General features: G+C 43.2%; 1 protein-coding gene across 16 annotated transcripts in view; it reads right to left on the bottom strand.

The window, feature by feature from the left end:
- NINJ2 (ninjurin 2) overlaps positions 1–20,557 on the bottom strand; it is an 86,578-nt gene extending 66,021 nt beyond the window's left edge. For 2 of the 16 annotated variants that reach the window (XR_005591276.1, XM_039514676.1), the window contains exons 1-6: positions 20,358–20,557; positions 19,552–19,606; positions 16,168–16,252; positions 14,156–14,227; positions 5,858–6,113; positions 1,375–1,411 (exon numbers count right to left, since the gene is read on the bottom strand). Coding sequence is in view for 5 of the 16 variants with exons in the window: in XM_039514238.1 (XP_039370172.1) it covers positions 5,858–5,890 (33 nt within the window). In the remaining 11 variants the exon portion in view is untranslated. Of the gene's footprint in view, positions 1–1,374; positions 1,412–3,908; positions 4,259–5,857; positions 6,114–11,302; positions 11,762–12,551; positions 12,730–14,155; positions 14,228–16,167; positions 16,253–19,551; positions 19,607–20,357 lie in introns of those variants that run through there. The other 14 variants (XR_005591267.1, XM_039514150.1, XM_039513879.1 and 11 more) reach the window with 12 other exon arrangements.
- Positions 20,558–21,401: the final 844 nt, after the last annotated feature.

Here is a 21,401-nt window from a genome sequence, read left to right as displayed (position 1 = left end):
AGAGAATGTTGCTGCATTGATACCTAGCAAAAGATGTATTGCGGTAATGCAGCACTGTCAATTTCCATGCAATGTCAGGACATAGAGGGGCCAGATTCTCTGCTACACAGCGATCCACTCAGTGAGGGAGCCCATGTGCACAGTGTATAAAAGGTGAAATACATCTAACAGTATTTCTATATATATTTCAATATATCTAACAGTGGGAATGAAGGAGAGCATTTGGTTAGAAGGAGGGGGAACATGGTCTGATGGGGTTTCTGAATATGGCATTTGGGGGAAAATCAGGTATCCAGTGATCCCTCTTCATGCACATTGTTTCAGGGAGAATTACAGACAGTCAGCAGGATTAATTCACTATTTAGTGTGTTCTGCATATAATCGGAGAATACCCATTAATATCTTCCACTCCCGTATATATTTTCACATTTGTAACCCTATTGTGGTCCTGTGCTTCTGAATGAGTGGCATGGTTAAGACTCCTCAATAACATTCATTAAAATGTTGATACCTTTCTCTCACCAAACCTCCCTGAGGTGGAGCACCTGGGACCAAATTAATGCTTGTTGAAGGCCTCTAATTTTAGTGGAGTTACACCATGGATGAATCTGGCCCCTAATCTGTGTGTGTGTATGAACACATCACACTCCACAATGCTCTCAGTTTCTAGATCTCCTTTAGCACTGATCCAATTTCTTCAAGACCCTTCTTCCCCCCACAAAAATTACTGTGCTTGAAAAATTTCCATTGTGCCCCTCCCATTCTAAGTAAAGTTGCTGTCCACATCCAGGGAGAGGAACAGAGGGGGAGCAGGAGGAATTTGTAGGAGCGAGTAGAAATATCACAACGTTATTTGAGAACAAAGATCAAATTAGTATTGCTGTAAAAAAATCCCATTCTCCACAGTGATGTGCTAGCACCACATCTCCAAGCCTTCTAGCATTAGTGTTACAGGCAGCTTGGAGAATAGCCTGGATAGTGCTGTGCAGAATCACAGTCCCCACGACTTGGGGAACAGACATAAGATCTTTCCCTTTCCCCAGTCTGATATCAGCTTTCACATCTCTTGTTTTGCTGACTACATTAGAAGAGCTTTGTTTTCACAGTGAATTTTCTCCCTAGCCCTCTACACTCCTCCCATCCTACCCTAGACTTTTCGTTATACACAATCTGTTCTTATTCCTAAATTTCACAGTTTGAGTTAATGATATTTAATAGTTAGAGGTTGGGGGCACGGGAGATCTCTTGGGCTCTATTCCTGACTCTGCCATTGAATAACTACCGCACACAGTTAGATAAGTCACTTGTGTGGCTGAGTTTCTCCATCTGAAAAATAGGGATAATCCTTTCCTACCTTCCAAGGATATTACTTACTGTTTGTAAAGCACTTGGAATCTTCACATGAAAGGATCTGTATGAATGCAGAGTATCATTATTAAAATACAGTATTATAATTCTGCCCGGTGCCCAAATGACATTACTGAAGCCCTCTGGGACAGGAACACTGCTTGGACTATAACATCACATTGTCATACACCTCTACCCTGATATAACATGACCCGATATAACACGAATTCAGATATAATGTGGTAAAGCAGTGCTCCAGGGGGGCGGGGCTGCACGCTCCAGCAGATCAAAGCAAGTTCGATATAATGCGGTTTCATCTATAACGCGGTAAGATTTTTTGGCTCCCAAGGACAGCATTATATTGGGGTAGAGGTGTTTTTCTTAGAAATTGCTGAATGAGGGTAAAAGTCTCTGCAGCACTAGAAAGCACAAATTGGCTGTTCCTGCAGAAGAAGCAGACAACTATGTATCCAGACAGAGAGCTTGTAACCACGACGCTGCCTGAGGTCAAAACTTGAAGCCACAAAAACAAAAATAAACAGAAGTCTCATCCAGTTGTGAATAAACCCACCTACATTCCATCATCAGGCACAATGTGAAAGTGAGATGTGGGAGAGAGAATTTATGATTTATGTGGGACTTTCCATTCGTTTTGTGAATGTTTTAGAAAAGTCCCAGCTGCCACTCATTAAGTCATGCAAATTCTATTAATCTGCCTGTCTAAAATCTATCTAATCTAGATCTGGTCAAACTACCAGTTGGGAGTAAATTATGTAATGAATTTAACTCTTTTTTTTCTGGTTACAAATTGTTTATGAATCCATTCTGATTTCTGGAAATGTACTTGATATTTGCAAGTAATCACTCAATAGTTTATGCAAGCAAATCTTAGCCTATGGGGTGTTCTCAAACTGCTCACTTCATGTGTTCATTCTTTCTTATTTATACTGTGTGATCGATCACTTAGATTGCAAGATATCATTTCTGCCCCATGCATTGGATGACTGGAACTTTTTAAGAACAGCTATCTAAAAAACTGACAAAAGTGAACAGAGGACAGTCATCTTCAAATATCATTGTTCACATAGGAATATGAACAACATTCATTCTGTGAGCATCCCTTTGAACCCAAACCCATTCACACAGATATATATGGATAGCAAATAATAAGGTGGCAACTATGATCTCACTGAATGGCCAATCAGAATTGGAGCATACATTCACTGATATTATCTTGTGGTTTTCAACTAACTCGAATACATTTCACCAATCTCTTAATTTCTAATGGATTTATCACCATGGTATCAAACACCAACTCTGAGGCAGGATGGGCTGCCTGGTGACGGGTTTTGTTTTGTTTATGTCAATATCCCAAATGCTGTTTCAGCTCCCAGTTATCTCAGCTTGGAATTTGCCATAACAGATCAGAAAACTGGTCCACCTAGTCTGACTTCCTGTCAACAGCCAAAACCAAATATTTTATAGAGAAAAATGAAGCTTCCATTGCTGGCAAAATCTGAAAGCCATAAATAGAGATGTTTGGGGTGAAAAATACAGATACACCTTTGAATTCGGGTTATAGTTTTATCTGTTTACTCAGGTTTTGGCTGGATGGGAAGGGTTTAATTCTAGCTTGATATAGAGCACTTTTCATGTTGACGTCTCATTTTAGGATCTATGTGTAGTTTGATATTTTGTACGTGTGCCTAGAAGTGGGAGTTGAAAAATAAACTCCATAGAAGTGCTCTGGACTTGGAGAGTTTTTGGGGGAAAGACTGGGAAATGCTAGCTACTTTGCTGTTAGGAAAGCAGCTGTGGCTCCTACACTGGGACAGTTGGCAGGTATCCTTTTCAATGTACCTGAGCAATTATATAGTGGTGTTTGGTGGCAGAAGGGCTAATCTTCCTGATGTCCATATATCATAAGCTGAAGTAGGAGATCTGAAAGTGCCTCATGTAGCTTGCATAACTCCAAATGTTGTTATTGGTCATAAACTTATCCTGTCCCCTATTTAGTGCCAGCTACAATATTTAACTCTCTGACCTGCTCCAGGACACAGTGAATTCCACAGGCTGACTACATGCTGAGAGAAGAAGTATTTATTTTTATTCTGTTAACTTCATCTAGTGAGCTCTTGTTCTTGTGTTATGGGACAGGCTAAAAAAAAGAGGAGACTAATCAGTTCTCACTAGAACCTTCATAATCTTAAATACCTCCTCCGTTGCAGGCTAAAGGATCGTAAGTTTTGAATTCTTTTCTCAAATGGAAAGCCTCAAAATGTGATTCACTATGAAAATTCTAGTTGGCAGTGAGCAGCCGTTTGGGCACACAATGCCTACAAAATAAAACCAAATGAAAACAATATAAATGTACATTAGAATTCTTGGCTACTACTGTAATAGCATACAGTAGTTCTTTCAGATAAAGATTAATGCAGCAGCTGTGGGATTGCCCCAGAGTGTGCAGTGCTTATACCTACAGGGGCCTCCAGGGCTGTAGCTGTTGGACTTCAGAGTGGACACCTGCATTTTATTAGCCAGAACAAAGAACCAAGGGGTACTGTCAAAAGTGCCTTTAATTAAAGAGCATATACACTATCTTTCCCTCACTCTTCTTTTTTTTCTCTTTCATCTCCTGCTTCCTTTGCTCTGCCTTTAAGGCTATTTTATACTCTGGTCCTCCAAGGACCCTTCTACTTCCTCGCCTACATGATCCATAATGCTCTCTTTCCTTTGCCAGTATCATCCAGGAGGTTTCCTGGTGACAAGTATGCAGGAACCTATGAATATTTGCCTAAGTTTTGTAAAGTCTGGTTTAGCAAAATCCCCATGAGGTGCCATTAGGAGAATCTCAGGAAAACATTCTGTCTTGTGGGATTTTGCAGAGAAGCGGATGATATCCTGCCCTTGCCTGGTTCAGAAACAAACATGTTAATTTTAGTTTTGAAATTCAAACCATCTCTCTCTTCTCAGTTGCTCACATACTATCTCCCTTGACTGAAGTGATCCTTAACAGCTTTTCAGTCACACTAGAGATGGACCCAAACTGCAAGGTTCAAATCTGAATGCAGAGCAAAACTTTTCTGAATGTCAGGAGTATCTGGATCCAGGGGGTTGTTTTGTCCTGTTATGGAGGCTGGGTTCATGCACAAAACTCAGATACAAATCTGAATTTTTCCCAAGTGTGGTAGATTCATATGCAGGGGTTTGGCTTGTCTTTAGTTTATATTTCTTGACCTGTTTCCCTTTACAATTGTTCTGGTTTGCATACCTCTCTGCCTTCACCCTTTCTACCTTGTTTTGGGAAAGATCACCCCTCTCTCTTTCCTGATCAAACAGAAGCATCCGTAGCAGTATCCAGCTTCACCACTTGGCAAAGCTACCTTTGAATACTGCTCTTTTTTCCTCCTATTGTATCTGAGGACACCCATTCCAGCCCTTTAAGAGCTTGCACTGCATCTCATTCCGCTGCTGAAGTGACCTTGTGAATCTGCCTGCATCAGGCCCCTGCCCCAGCCAGTCACTCTCTTTGTTCTGCCATTCCCTGTTATCAAATTTTGGGATTGTGGGAATGAGTCCTCTTCATTACTCCTTTGATGATTTCCATAACAACAGGCCCAATTCTTTGCATTATAGTCTCTAGAGATTTTGACCTAGATCTGAACTTCCCTAAGGTTTTGCTCTGTTCAGTTCTAAGAATTTGGCTTAGGCCCCTCTAAAGATGGAGGCCAACTACAAAGTTTGGATACTGGTTCAAACTTCCCCAGATCTGGGAGTTGAGTCTAGGACTATGTTTGGTGTAGTTCTAGAGAAGGGGCCAGCTGCCAGGTGCAGATCTGACTCTGAACTTTCCCAAATTTGGCAAATGTTTCTGATCAGGGGGTTTGATTTCAATCTCTAATAACGTCTTTCCAAACCCTTGGAGAGTTGCCCTTTCCTAAAAGACATACTGAGTCCAAAGAAACACGCTTCTTAAAAAACAAACACCTGCAAAAGGAAACACATAGGACTGAAGGAGCTTTACCAGTACGTTTTGTTTCTCTATCAACCCCACATAGGAAAGCCCGGCTTGTGCTCTCTCTCAGCATTTGCTATATGTATTTCTTTTCCTCCTCTCTAGACTGGGAGCACTTTCTGCCAAACACAGAAGGGCTTTGTGAGGAGGGGAACAGCTCAAACTCTTACAGCTAGTAAAATACGCACTGCTTCCCTCTCAGACCTGGACACTAACCACCTCTGGTGTTTCACTCTCTCCACAAAAATAGTTCTTTCTAGTAAGCTCCTGCAGCTCTTCTTTCATCCTGTCTCCTTCCCAATAAGGAGCTAATAAGCCCTTTCATTAGCAGAGTGTCGAGACGAACCTGCAATCAGCTTCTCTCCAAAGGGGGCTGAAAATTTCAGCAAAGATGTTTCAAAACACTACCAACACAGAGGTGTAAATGACAGGAATTGATACTGCCTCCCTCTACCCTCCCACTTCCCTCTTGGTAATTCCCCAAGATGGACTCACTTGAAGGTTGATGATTTCCCCTTCTGATGCCATTCTTTTGCCCTTAGGTCTCTTCCTCAGCCTTCTGCAGACTGCACAGTAGCTTGGGACTCTGCAGTCCCAGGGACTCTATAATGCTTCCTCTGGGTAGGAGAGCACAGCTGCTGAAACAGACCTGCTATTCATCTGCCTGATGTGAGACGCCCGTCTTGGCACAAGAGTGCGGGGGAAGAAGGGGGTGGCATACAAATTCTTTGTCTTCAAAATGCTGAATGGTCTATGGAATAAACATCCCTCTTAGATTTGCAATGACAGTTTTGTTCACTATGTATCTCCACTAACTCCCTTGGTCCAGCTGAGCCCTGTGAGATCACTCAGGCTGGAATTCTGTGATGCAGCTAGCGTACCATGAGGGTCATGGCACAGACTGTACAGAGCATTTAGCAACAATCCTGAACCCTCTCTGTAGCCACAGAGCCCCTCTGTTCATATCAGGGCTACCACATGAAGATGGTTTGAAAACTAGGGGCTGAGAAGGTTCGGGCCAGAAAGTCACGTTCCTTCACTGCTGAACAGCATTACAGCAAAGCTCTAGAGAAGGCTGAGATGGAATTTCCATTCTAAACCCATTCTCAGTTACTTCTCACTTTCTCAACCAAGAAAACATCATTTAGGTCTGGAATTTCTATTCCTGGTATCAGCCCCAAATGAGGTTTTCTTTTGATTGGTAGGTGAGAAGTGACCAAAAATTGATTTAGAATGGAAATGTACACAGCCAAAATCGAGTCACAAAGCATGAACAGAATACAAGTGGGATCCTCAGCCGGTGAAAATCAGGATAGCCCCATTGACTTCAGAGGAACTATGAAGTTTTACATCAACCAAGATTCAAGTGGAGAGGTTTTGTCCTTTGAAGGACAACCTCACTGATCAGTTACAATGGCACAGAAGGTTATATTATTACTAAAGAAGATTATCTTGTTAAGAAGCATGCTATGTAGTATGTATGTAGTTAACCAGTGTTCATCACAGTTTCTGTATCTCCAGGCCTATGAAAGGTCCTGAAGTCTCTCTCAGTGGGAACTGCCATTGTACTGATACTTCTCAACAGGAGGCCTAGTTTGACAATGATACTAATGCTTAGCAGTTCTGTGGCACCATTTCAAAGCATTAATGAATTTAGCCTCACAATATCCCTGTGAAGTAGATAATATCCCCATTTTAGAGATGGATAAACTGAGGCACAGAGGTACATATTAGTGACATGCTTAAGGTTCACACGGGAAATTTGTAGCAGAGTCAGGACTAGAACCCAGATCATCTTACTCTCAGTCCTGTGGCTTATCTATATGAACAACTTTCCTCCCATCATGTACCTTGGGAGCCAGGCAATGTAGTTTTTGTGTGAAAGCATGAAAAAGACAAGCAGCTGTCAAAGCTATTGTAATGTACTTCTGAAAAAGTTAAAAACATTTTTGGTTCTCTTAAAAGGTGACTACTGTTTACATCAGTTTACATAAGAGACTTATCTAACAACCATTTTTAAAGTCACCTGTCCATCACATGTAATCATGCACAATTCATGAGCCTTATTAGCATGGAAATCAGTGACTGTTACTTTTATCCTGTGATGCATAGGTTGGGGTCAGAATACAGGCTTCTAAATCCTAATCTACATGACAGCAGCTTCCCATTTGATTTTTTTAATTCTCCGTAAGAAGTTTTGAAAATAGCATGCAGTGATTTGCTCTTCTTGTTATTTAGAGGGAGGGATTGAAATCTCTTTCTGTATTGCCTACCTGTTTCCCTATAAGCATACTATTGCAGAGGCACTAATACAAAGAATTACCTGTTCTAAATTATCTTCCTTAAAGATGTCTATAATAAGATGCCACAGCTCAGATTATATATAGACACAGTCTGTTAATGAATCATTTATCTGATTCTGGCATCCACCACATCTTTCAAACTTACTCCTGAGAGGAGTTCATGCTAAGCTTGTTCTTTGTGAATAGGGTCTATGAGGAAAGACCCAGGAGTTCATGCCAAAGTTTTGCTGTCCTTAGGTATCTTACCTATATCGTGGTAGGCCAGAAATATCATTCTGTGGTAACAATTGGATGAAGTGTCCAGCTATTATTTTAGAAGACAACCAAAGACTAGTATGGAGCTAATTTCAGACCAGAACATAAGATATATAACAATGTGTCTTTTATACCAGTTTCCCTCCAGCACTTATCTAAGTGTTATGCTGAAACTTTTGCTTTGCTCTCCGGGGAGATATCCCAAAGAATAATACTCTTAAATTGTGTTTTCAGAATATCCAGAGAAATTAGGCAAGACCTAGAGTAACTCCTGTGTCCTTCCAGACAAGCAAAGCTAAATCCAAGATAGCATGAAAGAATCTTTCTGCAAGAGCATATTAGTAATAATGACTCTATGCAGCTTCTCTGAGGGCATCTGGAGCCAAATGCATTAAAATGATACAACTTCAAACAGCAAAATCTCTCTTGGAGATTATTTTTGTATATCATATTAATAGTAAAGCTATGAGTCTAAACATGCAGGAAAATGGGTCTATTTCCATTTAACTCTCAGAACTGCCAGGGGAAGATTAAATTCATCAAAGGAAAATCCCAGGGTAACAAAAAAGATTTTCTGATCACTACTTCTGATTGCAAAGAAGAGTAAATATGACTTTTTAAAATGCCTTTAATAATCCTTAGAGAGAAAGGTGGGTGAGGTGATATTTTTTATTGGACCAACTTCTGTTGGTGAAAAAGACAATCTTTTAAGCTCCACGCCTTTTCTTCACAACCAACATGGCTAAAGGTGTAAATTAGGGCACATAAAATACTGCACAGAGTTTGAATGCACCAGAAAAACAAGCGATTTCCAGAGCTGGTTGTTGGTGTAACTAATGATGATTGAACAGAGTAGAAGAGAGTAATTCTTATATACACTTGAGGATGCAAAGGGGAGTTTGATGGGGAAAGAGTCTCTAAAGAGAAGAGAGCAGTATGAGGTGACTGTGGAGCTATTTGCCATTTGGGGCCAGATTGTACCCAGCTCTTATGCTAGGGGGTGAGAGGGTACAGGAGCCTCTTCCCTTTGTTCCCCACCCCTCACACAGGGCCCAGGTACAAAGGGAGTTCTTGCACTTAAGGTGCTAGTACCACTCATGGTGCTAGTACCTGCAACAGGACTGGGTAAGAAGGTGGAGCCATGACCCTGTTCCCTCAGCACTAGCCAGCAGAGACTGCTGGTTGCAGAGGGGAGTACATGCTGTCTTTAGGGAGGTAGAGAAATATTCCCTGGGAGCGCTAAGATGCATCGCGATGCTCCAAATCTTGTGCCTTGATTAAGAGAACAGGTGTGTTTGTAGGGTAGTAGTTCTCAACCTTTTCCATACCGTGACCCCGTGTTACAAAAGAAAATATTTTTGAGACTCTCCCTCCAACAGTTTTGGGGAACCTCTGCAATCTTGTCACCAAGAAAAGGAGGATGATCACGACCCATTTGCAACCTTCCCTGGGGCATTGTAACCCCCAGACTGATAACCCATATTGTAGGGCATACTAGAGAGGTTAAAATTTTCAAAAGTGCCTATGTGATTTTGGAGCCTAATTCTTCCATCAACCTAGCTACTGCCTCTTGTGGAGGCAGATTTCCTATGTGATGGAAGAACTCCTTCCATTGCTATAGTAAGTATCTACACTACAGAGCTTACAATGCTGCCACTTCAGCATTTCTAGTGTAGACATAGTCTAAGTGTCTAAATATTAACTGGCAGGATCAGTTCCTCCTGTGGTGGTCATTGGGAATATAGACTGTATTGTATTGACTGGAGGAAATGAAACTCATGGGGAGTTAGAAGAAAAACAACTGTTCTTATTAAGAGATTGATTCAATTGTTTAACTGAAACTACAGGACCAAGGATATGCACTTCTACCTCGCTATAATGCTGTCCTTGGGAGCCAAAAAATCTTACCGCATTATAGGTGAAACCGTGTTATATTGAACTTGCTTTGATCCACCGGAGTGCGCAGCACTGCCCCCCGGAGCACAGCTTTACCGCGTTATATCCAAATTCGTGTTATATCGGGTGGCATTATATCGAGGTAGCGGTGTATTTGAGTTCAGACCCATTCTACCGGAAGTCCACCTAAAAGATATGCTCTAGTTCAAACAAATTAATTCAGGGAAATTGTATGGCCTCAGACTAGATGCTCATAGTGGTTTCTTCTGGCCTTCTAATCTATAAACTTTCTCTGCAGGATACTGAGTGAAAACATGCTCAGCCAATGAAAACAAGATAGAGGCACTGTATCAAAAGAATAAACTCTCATTGGCTGATCATACCCTAAGACAGAACACTGGAATTTTACTCACCTACTTGCTCCAGATGAATTTTTTTTAATAGACGAGTAAAACGTCATTAGCTTGTGTTCCTTAAGCAATTTCCAACAGCTGAAGGCTTTACAAATTAACCTGCTCAAGGATATTACATTTCAGCACAGGTAGCCTATGAAATGAAATTCTGCAGGGTTCACCTTTCAAAACCCCTTACCTTTAGGCTCTGGACTCAGTTCTCAACCTGGCTAGTAGGGAAGGGTGAGACTATGGGGCAGATCCTCAGTAGGAGTAAATCACTGTAGCTCCAATGAAACCAATGGAACTATGCCAGTTTATGCTAGCTGAGGATCTAGTCAGACTAGAGATAGATAGTGGTTGTGTGGGAGAAGGGAGGCCCTTTGTCCAGTTTTCCTCTGCATGCACCTTGTGTAGTCATTCACACCCAGGAAGAGTGAGTGTAAAAGGCTAGCAGCATGATTCTGATTTGGTGGCATTTTACAAAGGTGAAAATGGCAATGCAAAGTTCTAGGCAGTGGAGAAAGCAGCTCCTGTATGTGTAGATTGATAGTGGGAGTTCAAGGCACAGTCTACAATTACAGTGAGGTCTGTCTCAGAGTGAATTGCCTGCCCTTTAGAGAAAAACACTACTTCCAGACAGAAGACCCAGGATAGTTACTAGACAAGAAAGAGATTGTTTCTGCAGAATTAAATTTATTTTAATTTTGTGATGAGGATGGGCCAGGCTACAAGAGATCAGCTTCCAATTACCAGATAAACCTCTTGTTACTAAATGGCTCCTGAAATTCCCAGGAAAGCTTTGCAGTCTTGTTTTGTTTTGGTTTTCAGTGAAGGATTCAGAGAAGTGAAACTGTGATCAGTTAGGGGCAGTAGATCTCGGTGAAGCCTCAATTTAAGGCTTTGATGCCAGACTGCTTATCATTTTTCCTAGACCATCACTTGCCCTGGGAACTGGGAATTAAGGAAGCTGCTCCAGCCCCTGCCTCATGCTGACATTAGAACCACAGCAATGTCAGGAGAGGATATCACTCAAGAAATAGGCAAAATCTCATCACCCTGGGTACTTTGAAGAAGAAGTGAGCAAAGCCTTCTGCTTGGATCAAGATAGAGCAATGCAATGCATGCTACTCCACACACTGCACCTTCCATAGGCTGCATATGTACTGGAACTTACAGCTGAATGGTTTCAGCTGGCTCTTACTGATTCCAAATGACAATTAGGATTAGGAACAGGGCAACAAATCTTCTGGGCTACTGGTTTCTGGGGCTATGAGTTAATATGGTTACAGATTCTTCAGTTCAAACTGGGAGACCAGTAGAAGCAAATGAAGACCAGTAGAAATCAATAGAGACCAAATAAAAGATTCCAATCAATCTGATGGAAAATTTCAAAAGGCAAAATACAAATATGTGTCATGGGAAGGGTGATTGCAATCTACAAGATGCAGTCTTCAGTCTCCGAGCAAGTTGGTATTGTGGTCCCCACTCAGAGATAGGTCTCCTTGTGTTAGAAAAGAGAAGGAGACGAAGAAGCTGGGGAGAGAAGGAACCTGTAGATATGAATTATAAGACTAAAGGGACTGTTTCAGTTCTTCCCACACCTGCGATTTAGTTTTTTTCTGTGTTTATATTCAACTACAGAGTCTTGTTTTACATACCTATTTCCCACCCCCGACACCGGAGAGGGCCCAGCTACTGCTACTTTATAGTTACCAGCAACTCAGCCTTTCAATAGCCATCATAAACCCTCCCCCTCTGACTCTCCAAACATCCAGAAGAACTTCTCCTTCAGTAGGGTCTCTGAATCTAAAAACTCACTATCTTCATATGGATAAAATCATCCTTAGAGTATCTCCATTGACCTTAATGCAGTTGGACCAGTTTACCCCAGATCTGACTTTGACCCTAGTAGTGTTTCCTACCCTGCTGTGACTGGCAGTTCTCAAAACCATCCTCCAGTGTGAGGATGAGAGAAGGTCAGAAAACTAATCCCATGTGACTCCCTCTTATGCACTCACTTTTTCTTCTTCCGGGAGACTCCTCTGAGCCTGTCTCTTGGGAAATGGTCAGAACAGTGACCTACCTCTCTGTATTCCTATTTGCACTCTCTCCTCCCAGTGTTCTCACATAAAACCTCTTCTCTCCAAATCTCCACCTCTGAACACTGTGATCCATTCTCATGGAATTCCTTCCATGGCAAAAAAAGACTTAACCTAGACATAGATTTCATGATTTTGAGGCAGAATGAGGGTCTAAGTTTTGATGTTCATATGGGGCCCCACAACCATGGGCCATTTGGGGAGCCTAATTCTTCCCTCACAGGATCAAAATAACTCTCACTGGCTTCAGAGGAAGTTATTCCCATCTGCAGGAAGGAAGGAAGGCCTCTGGAAAGAACAGATAATTGATTCCCTCTTTCAGACTCTCATGCTTCCTTCCACTGTGGTCTCCTGATGTGGGTTAGGAAGATGAAAAGCACGGTAAGGAATTAACCCAACAATGAAGTTGTGCGGTAAACCTGAAAAAAAAAAATCATGGACACATCTTTCTTCATTCCCTTGTGTAATGTTTATGCATGTCAGGGTCTGGGTGTCCCCTTCAGCAGCATCAGGAGAATCAACACTCATGCCAGATTAGTGTATTGGGGGTCTTGGTTTGCAGTTGGGCAACTGTTCCTGAATGAGGGCTGAGCAATCAGTCAGTAGCTCAGGCTGTCCGGCCTAAGGGTTAGCGCTCACCCAACCTGAAGTGCAGGGCCTGGGGTAGGGGGACCCAGGCCCACCCTACTCCACCAGGTCCCAGCCCAAGTCACTAGAAGCAACAGGTGACCCCATCACAGGCTTAACGTGGAAACATGGGGTCACTGCCTTACCTCCTGGCAACCCAACAGGACCAAAGTCTGATTTCCCTGGACTACTTCCTACCGGCATCTGGTGGGGCTCCTCCACGGGGGAGCACTTTGCCTTCTCTTCAGGCCAGCTCTCAGGAGTCATCACCCACCACAGCCAGTCATGGGCTCCCTGGAAAGGACATCTGGCCTGGCTCTCACTGAGCAGCAGGGCCCTGCTCTTATACTTCCTGCCCCAACCCTGTACTTCCTGTGAGGGGGATGGGGTGGGGTTAGCTGAGTCCAATAGGGTGATTTAACCCCCTCTGCATTGGAATGAGGCCACTCCACCTCATTACACCAGGTTAATGCCCCAGTTAAACATGTAAAAAACTTCAGTCTCCTCTATTCTCTCCCTTACCCTGCCTGACAAAATCCCCAGATAAAACAGAGAAATAAAAAATCTGATATATCAGCTGTGAAATCTGTAACCAATTAAAGATCCAGGAGCAGTTACATAAAACTTTTGTCTCAAAACCCAAATGTTTCTTACTGAACTTCTAGTCTTAAGGCCAAAGATTCTACTTATTGTTTATCTGATGCCCATTGCACCCAAAGTCAAATAACTTGAGACCCCTGGCAATGTGGACATTAAGAGGATATCATGAGGTAAGAGGAGAGTAAAAAGGCAGAGACACAAGTCTTTCTATACATCTCTGCACCTGGAACACTGCATTTAGTTCTAGACACCTCATTGCCACAAAGATATTGACAAACTGCAAGCAACTCAGCGAAGAATAACAAAAATTTACTGGGGTACTGGAAAGACTAGTTTATGAAGAAACTTTTTAAAAGTTAAGTAAGCAGTGCTTGGCTAAATGATGATTAATGGCCTGATCCAAAGCCCCTTGAAGTCAACTGAAAGACTCCCACTGATAACAGTGGGCTCTGGATTTAGCCCTGAGTGAAAGGAGCTGGGAGAGAAAAATAATCTGCATATTTTGGAAGCATGTAAACATCAAGGTGGGAGGGGAATTTAGGGAGGTACACGGGGGTATAACTAGGAGCAAAGGAATTAAATTAAAGAAATACTCTGGCTGAATATCAGAAAACCTACCTAACAGTATGATCTATTAGGCTTCGCAACAGATCCCGGCTAGTAAGTGTGCAACAGCAACAGGGAAAAATCCTACAAAGGGAGATAAGATGGGAAAACGTAATGTGGTTATTGGTATTATTTCTAACTTCTATATTTGTTTGATCCTTTGCCATCAATTTCTGGGCTGAAGACAGAATTCTCAGTCTCAGGGATAAAAAAAGTTTCATCGTGGTGAGCTATAAACATGCTGTCCCTCCTTGATAGGATCTGGGTCCCCCAAAATAGGGAACTATAAGGATTTAATTTCTAGAATCTTCAAAAAGTTTCTCCAATACAACTGAGAAATTCCCACCTTTTAAAGACAATCTATTTATTAAATTGCCTAGTATTACAAATGCTATGGTAAGGACAGTGCATAAAGCCAAGACAAAAAATAAGAAGAGCAGCTACATATAGCATTCAAAAAGTGATGGTATTGAAGACATTTCACTTAGGGTCTGTCAGTGGAAATACTCTCTTTTGGCTTCAATAGGCTTCAGACAATCAAGTAACTGAATGTAAACTGTGTGCTTAACCTGAAGACAGACTTCATTTTTGTGCTGCAAATTACAAATCAAAAACTTATTCTTAATCTGCCTGACAGGTACCTTGCGTTTTGCAGTGCTTATGTGAAACCTAGTAAAATGTTTTTGCTTTTGTATTGTCAATTCCATAGCATTTATGACATTTGTTGAAGAAACTTTTTGAAGAGCCATGCAATTACAGCTTTGTAGTTCAAGATGTATGAATTTCAGTCCCAACAGTGTCTTTTCTTCTCCTTATTTCTGAGGGCTTAACAAACACAGTTATTGTTGGAATCACTTCTCATTTACACCGGTGTGAGATCTGAATCAGGCCCAGTGAGTGTTCATTTCTCATTTGTTGTCTTGGTTCTTGAGTACATTTACTACTTTTGAATACAATGCTCCTAAAACACCAAATGTGCTTGTGAGTTGAGTGGATACTCCAAAGTGTCAGACCGGAAGGATTAATTAAATGAAACATGGCCTTTTCCCCCCAGTGGTCCCGTTTCTGATCTAACTCTCACCAGTTTTGCACTTGTGTAACAACTCCATTTACTTCAGCAGAGTTATTTCTGATTTACACTGGGGGAACTGAAGTAATAACAATATATACATATTTCTGTTACAGTAGCACTCAATCAGGATCAGAGACTCATTGTGCTAAGCATTGTATGAACACATACAAAGACAAGTTAAAAGTTAACAATCTAAGAAACTGGCCCAGGGTTCTCTACATATATAAAAATTAATGCAAATTTTGTACAGTAAATTCTGGACTTCAGTTGCTTTTATGTTGCATTAACAATGATGCACTTGCTTTCAGGCATCACCACTGCACATGTTCAGCACCTTTTGAGACCAGGTCTGGGACATGAATTCATGGAAACTAAAAACCAGAGCGCATCAACAGCAGAATTCATCTGTGTATCCCAAGTCAGAAATTATGTTTCTGACTGTGAGGACAAGCAGTTGTTAAAGCATTGTTTCTTTAATTAGTCTTCTGGGATGAGAAATGTTTAGAATAATTTCTTGTAGCACTGGGAATCATGCAGGGAGCAGGCCTAACTAAAGTATTATGGGACCATATTTTGTTTTCATTTACTCTGGTATAAATTTGAAGTAACTCATTTGGTTTCACTGGAGATTCTCCAAATTTACACGGGTGTAGCTGAGATCTGAATCTAGTCCAATGAATATCTTTAAGTAAGCCAAGTCCTGCTCTCCACTGCACCTGTGAAATCCCATCACAATTACTAAATGAGAGCAGAATAGGGTGCAGTCTGTCTGCATAGACACCTTTCACTGAGCATACATGAAGAAAGCCACTTCTGGGTCAGTGTGATGACAGCCAGCTTGGCCAACATACCAGGGATTGAACCAGGGACTTCTAGAATTAAAAACATGAGCTGCTGCATAACAAGCTAAAGCAGCAAGGCTACTGAAGTGGGGGCTATAAGAGATTCATACCTTCTGCAGATCAGCCCAGAGGGAGGACCTGTAACATATTACATCAGCATATCCATTCCTCTGTGTGTGTGTGTCTGGAGGTAAACTGAAAAAAATTGCCATCAGTTTTGTCTGCCACACCAAAAACAATGTATAAGCTCTCTTTGCTAGTCTACAGCCAGCAGATGACTGATTAAACCTATTCCCACTATTGTGTAAATCATGCTGATATCACTGAGGGGAACTGGTACAAAATGAGAGAAATCGCCTGTCCTATCTGTTTTCAGTGGACCTGCAAATCCATCTTTCATGGTGCTACCAGTTTCTATGTGCTAGAAGTTGGGGGATGGGGTTACATCCCCCAAGGAAAATCTAGTGCCACAGAAAGTGATGTTGGTATTTCAATAGGTGGCATTCTTTCTTGTGAGTCAAAACTGAGTTAATTCCCAGCAGGCTATTTATTGGAAAGTGTCATCTTTTGGGTCAGCTTTGAAACTAGGGTCCTGACTATCTGTGGCAATTAAGAATCCCATGACACTTTTTTTTGAAGAGCAGGGGTATCATTAATCCTATTATCCTGACTAAATTCTAGATAGGTAATGAAATTCTGCCTGTCTAAAATTCCCTTTTAGTTTCACTTGGAAGATGGTATTCTCAACTTTCTGCCCAGAACAATTAAGTACTATTGCTATGCCCTATTTAAAATACTACCTTCCATCCCAAAGGTGGCTGAATTTCAGTGGTGAGTGAAAATCGATTTGTATATAGAGTTAATATGCAGTTGGTAAAGTTTATTAAGTGCACTGAGATCTTTGGATGAAAGATACTATGTACACACCAGTGATTATCTGGTAGAGTGCTTGTAGAATCTTTGGATGACAGGTGCAATAGAAATGTTAGGAGTGCTGAGAATCCAAGAACAGTCAGTCCTAGGCTATAGCAAGAAATCCTTAGAGTGATTATTCATATTTCTCCTCTTTCTGTTTTATTTCTATATTTTTAAAATTATTATTTTCTTGAAACAATAAAATTAAAAAGAATGTGGTACTGTACTTGTGGGAAGTGCTAAATAGCCCCCCCAAAACAAAGTTCTCTCTTTATCTATAATATGGCTACAGAATTACCAGTGGCAGTGTAAACTTTCCTCCATGCTACCCTACCAATGTGTCTCATCCCTAACTTGAAGGGACCACCTCTAGGAATCAGAGAAGTTCAATGCCAAGTGCTCAAGTTTCTTGAACTCTGGTGCAGTGATGGTTTTGTGACATGAACGCTAAAGATATCCTAAGACTGCACACATGCATACTTCAAAAGTTCTAAGGGCCGTGTGATGCGGTATACAAACCGCATACCGGGCAACACTAGGTTAATGAGTTATTGTGGGCTTATGGGGCCCCACCACACCACACCTGTGAAAGATGTCAGACTGGGAGGGAGGAGCTTCAAAAGAGAAAATGTGGCACAGTTGGTAGCAGACCCAGGGCCAGTGCAAGGATTTTTCGCGCCCTAGGCGAAACTTCCACCTTGCGCCCCTCCCCATACCCAGGGGCGGCTCTAGGCACCAGCGGGCCAAGCGCCCGCTTGGGGCGGCATCCTGGGGAGGGCGTCATTTGGCTCCGGTGGAGCTCCCGCCGGCATGCCTGCGGCAGGTCCACCGGAGCCCGGGACGAGCGGACCTGCCGCAGGCATGACTGCGGCGGGTCCCGTCTTCCGCGGCTCGGTTGAGCTCCGCAGGCATGACGGCTGCGGCAGGTCCGCTCGTCCCGGGCTCCGGTGGACCTGCCGCAGGCATGCCGGCGGGAGCTCCACCGGAGCCGCGGGAAGACGGGACCCGCCGCGGGACTGGGGAAGGGCGGCGCAGCGCTCCGCGCTGCTTGGGGCAGCCTACTTTGTAGAGCCGCCCCTGCCCATACCCATGCCCTGACGTGCCCCTCTGCCCTCCGTGGCAGCTCCCCCCCTCCGCCCTGAGGCACCCCCCCCGTGGCAGCTCCCCCACTCTGCCCTGAGGCATCCCCCCACAGCAGCTCCCCACCCCAGCTCACCCCTGCTCCACGCATGAGCACCCCAAGCACGCCATCGCTGCTTCACTTCTCCTGCCTCCCAGACTTGCAGCGCCTAAGCTGATTGGCGCCGCAAGCCTGGGAGGCGAGAGAAGTGAAGTAGCCATGGCGTGCCCAGGGAGGAGGCGGGGGCAGGGCTTAGCTGGGGCGGGGAGTTATCCTGCGTGCCACCCCTCCCTCTAACTTGCTGCAGGCGGCCCTCCCCATGCTCCCCTGCCCCAGCTCCCTCCGCCTAAATGCCGGAGGCGACCGAGGCGGCTGAAGATCCGGCCACTGTGGTTGCTGCCGAAGAAAATGGCGCCCCCCAAATCCCAGCTCCCTAGGCGACCGCCTAAGTCGCCTAAATGGTTGCACCGGCCCTGAGCAGACCAGAGAGGAGAGCAGACTTGAAAGAAGAAGGCTGGGGGGCCTGATGCTGAGCCACCTTTGATGGGACTATTTCTCCATGATTTTGGGGAGAGGTTGGTTGGGGCCATATCTTAACAGAAGCCCTCTGAAGAAAGAGACCCTTAGTCCACCTGTGGAACAATTCATTTGTGTTAATTTCTTTTTGTGGAAGGGATAGACTATCCAGGGCTCAGCTGGAGGACTGAGCCTCATACAACGGGACTGATGAGGTGGAACACTCAGACACAGCAGATCAGAGTCCTGAATGAGTGCAGGGCCCCGCCAAGAGCCATGGGGAACCCTGGGGAGGGAATACTGTGACAGGCCTGATTCACAGGGCATTGAAGTCAGGGGAAAGACTCCTATTGACTTGAATGGGCATTGGATCATGCCCTAGGTTGGATCATGCCCAACCTATAGCCCATGGGCAATACACAACCCACCATTTCATAAGGCCCATGGCCTGCTTCAAACGCTATACTAATAGCCGGTTCTTTAGTGTTTTGTCGTCATGTTTACATCATTTTAGTTTACACAAGTGTGTAAATACACAATACTGTACATAGAAACAACCTCTCTAAATACATATGAAACAAGCTGAACTTAAAATATAACTCAATACAGGTAACTCTATATCTTACTACAATATGTAGAATCTATTTGGCCCACACAAGGTTGTGTTTAGGTTTATGTGGCCCTCCTGTGTAATAGGGTTGGACACCACTGCCACCACACTATCTAATTAAAAGATCTAATTTCTGTGCTCCAAGACCTTCCATTCCCAGAGGCTGGTTACATGTGCCTAGGGTTGCCAACATTGTATTTCAAAAACAAGGGACTGTTTTCTTAGGACCCCATCCCACCCTTCCTCCCAATACTAATTATTATTGGGAGGACGGATGGGGAGGGTGTGCTAAGACAACAGTCCATTATTTTAATAATAATAAGCAGTACTCACCTACGTTTGCCGGGGCATTTTTTGATCCTTTTTGCAGCACTCAGCAACTCCCAATCTTGTTGTACAGAGATAAAAAAATAAGGGACATCCTTTATAATAAGGGACTGTTGGCAACTCTACATGTGCCAACAGCCATATACTAGGTGATAAGCACCCTAGACATGCCAGCAAATAAAATAAATACTTCTAACCACTTAACCCAAACTTAGGTCTTAGAGAATTTCATACTTTGGAAGGTGCCAGATTGATAGCCCTGGACAATGGAGTCCTTTTTTCATCTACAGAACAGTTACACCACAAGCAACATTAGAACCCAACTTCATACTGGTCCCTGGTAATATGTCTTAACTCTGAGCAGAGTTCATAAACCAGGCCCTTTAAGTCCTTGACCTCTCTGCTGGGACTGACAACAAAGGTGTCAATTGCTTTTTGTGATATAGCTGTCCACTAGGAACTGGACTGAGACCCCCAACTGGTTTCACGCAGATCAGTGCTGTAATGTATTATCGTGACTGGTGCTCTGGAAATACTTTAGATAGATTAGATTAGATAGAAACCTACAAAAGACAGTTTAGAACATTAACAGTTTATTTTGGAATAAACTAGGAATTTTTCTAGCTAACCCTATCATTATGATAGGAAAAAAATGTTCCCAAAGGAAAAATATTCTATTTTTTCATTTGACCATTAAACACATTGTTATTGTAGGACAGAAAAGCCTGAGTTGAAGATGCCAAGAAATATGATAATAGAGCCACTCCATACAAATATCACAGCTTCATAGAAATGTGAAGTACAACACTGACTATGTTAGACATCTGTGATCCTCAGGGGCGGCTCCAGGCACCAGCGCTCCAAGCGCGTGCCTGGGATGGCAAGCAGGGTGCCTTCGGCGGCTTGCCTGCGGAGGGTCCACTGGTCCCGCGGCTTCGGCAGACCCTCCGTGCTTGAGGCAGCAAAATGTCTAGAGCCGCCCCTGGTAAGCCTATCACAGAGGTAGTCAGTCTCTAGACTATTCCAAGGTGTAGGTATTACATAGAACACTGTGACATAGGCAGGCAAGGGAGAATCACAGTCTGTGTGTGACATAATACTTAGTGGAATGGTCGGCTTCCATGCGAAAGGGGGACTGTGAATGTCCATTCTGGCAGGACTGCCACTCATTTTGGCTCTGTAGCTCTGAAGTAGAGATAAAAAAACACATTTAAAACCCCTCTGTACTTTATTCTGGCTAAGTTTTGTTTTTTCTCTACGTCAATATATGAACTATTTTTGCATAAACAGTCATTTGTTTCCTTGAAAACTGTGCTTGGAAAATTCTCTGTCAGACAGCACAAAGATTCAGACTGATATATCTTCCCATGAAACTGAAATTTTATTTTGATCACCTGTAAATATAGGGTTGGAGCCTTAAGCACCTCCCTACTTTGAGAGTGTCAAACCAAGCTGTTCTCCTCTAAAGGTTGCTGGCAGTGTGCTGGGCAATACTGCGCTGGCACGGAGTGATGTGGGCTGGAGAAGAGTGAGAAAAAGATTGGAACGGGCCCTCAGTCAGCAGCCGACACTCTCCAGCTTCCCAGCTGTGAAGGCAGCAGCACAGAAGTAAGCATGGCATGGTATGGTATTGCCACCCTTACTTCTTCACTGCTGCTGGTGGGAGGCTGCCTTCAGCGTTGGGCGCCTGGCCAACAGCCAACACTCTCCAGCCGCCCAGCTCTGAAGGAAGCACAGAAGTAAGGGTGGCAATACTGTGACCCGCCCCCCAAAATAACCTTGCAACCCCTCCCCCCGCAACTCCCTTTTGGGTCAGGATCCCCAATTTGAGAAACGCTAGTCTCCTGTATAGTACA

The sequence above is a fragment of the Mauremys reevesii genome, linkage group 1 (genome assembly GCF_016161935.1).
Source record: "Mauremys reevesii isolate NIE-2019 linkage group 1, ASM1616193v1, whole genome shotgun sequence".
In the NCBI taxonomy this organism is placed as follows: domain Eukaryota; kingdom Metazoa; phylum Chordata; order Testudines; family Geoemydidae; genus Mauremys; species Mauremys reevesii.
Note: the sequence above shows the minus strand (reverse complement) of the source record. Positions and strands in the feature narration are given on the sequence as shown.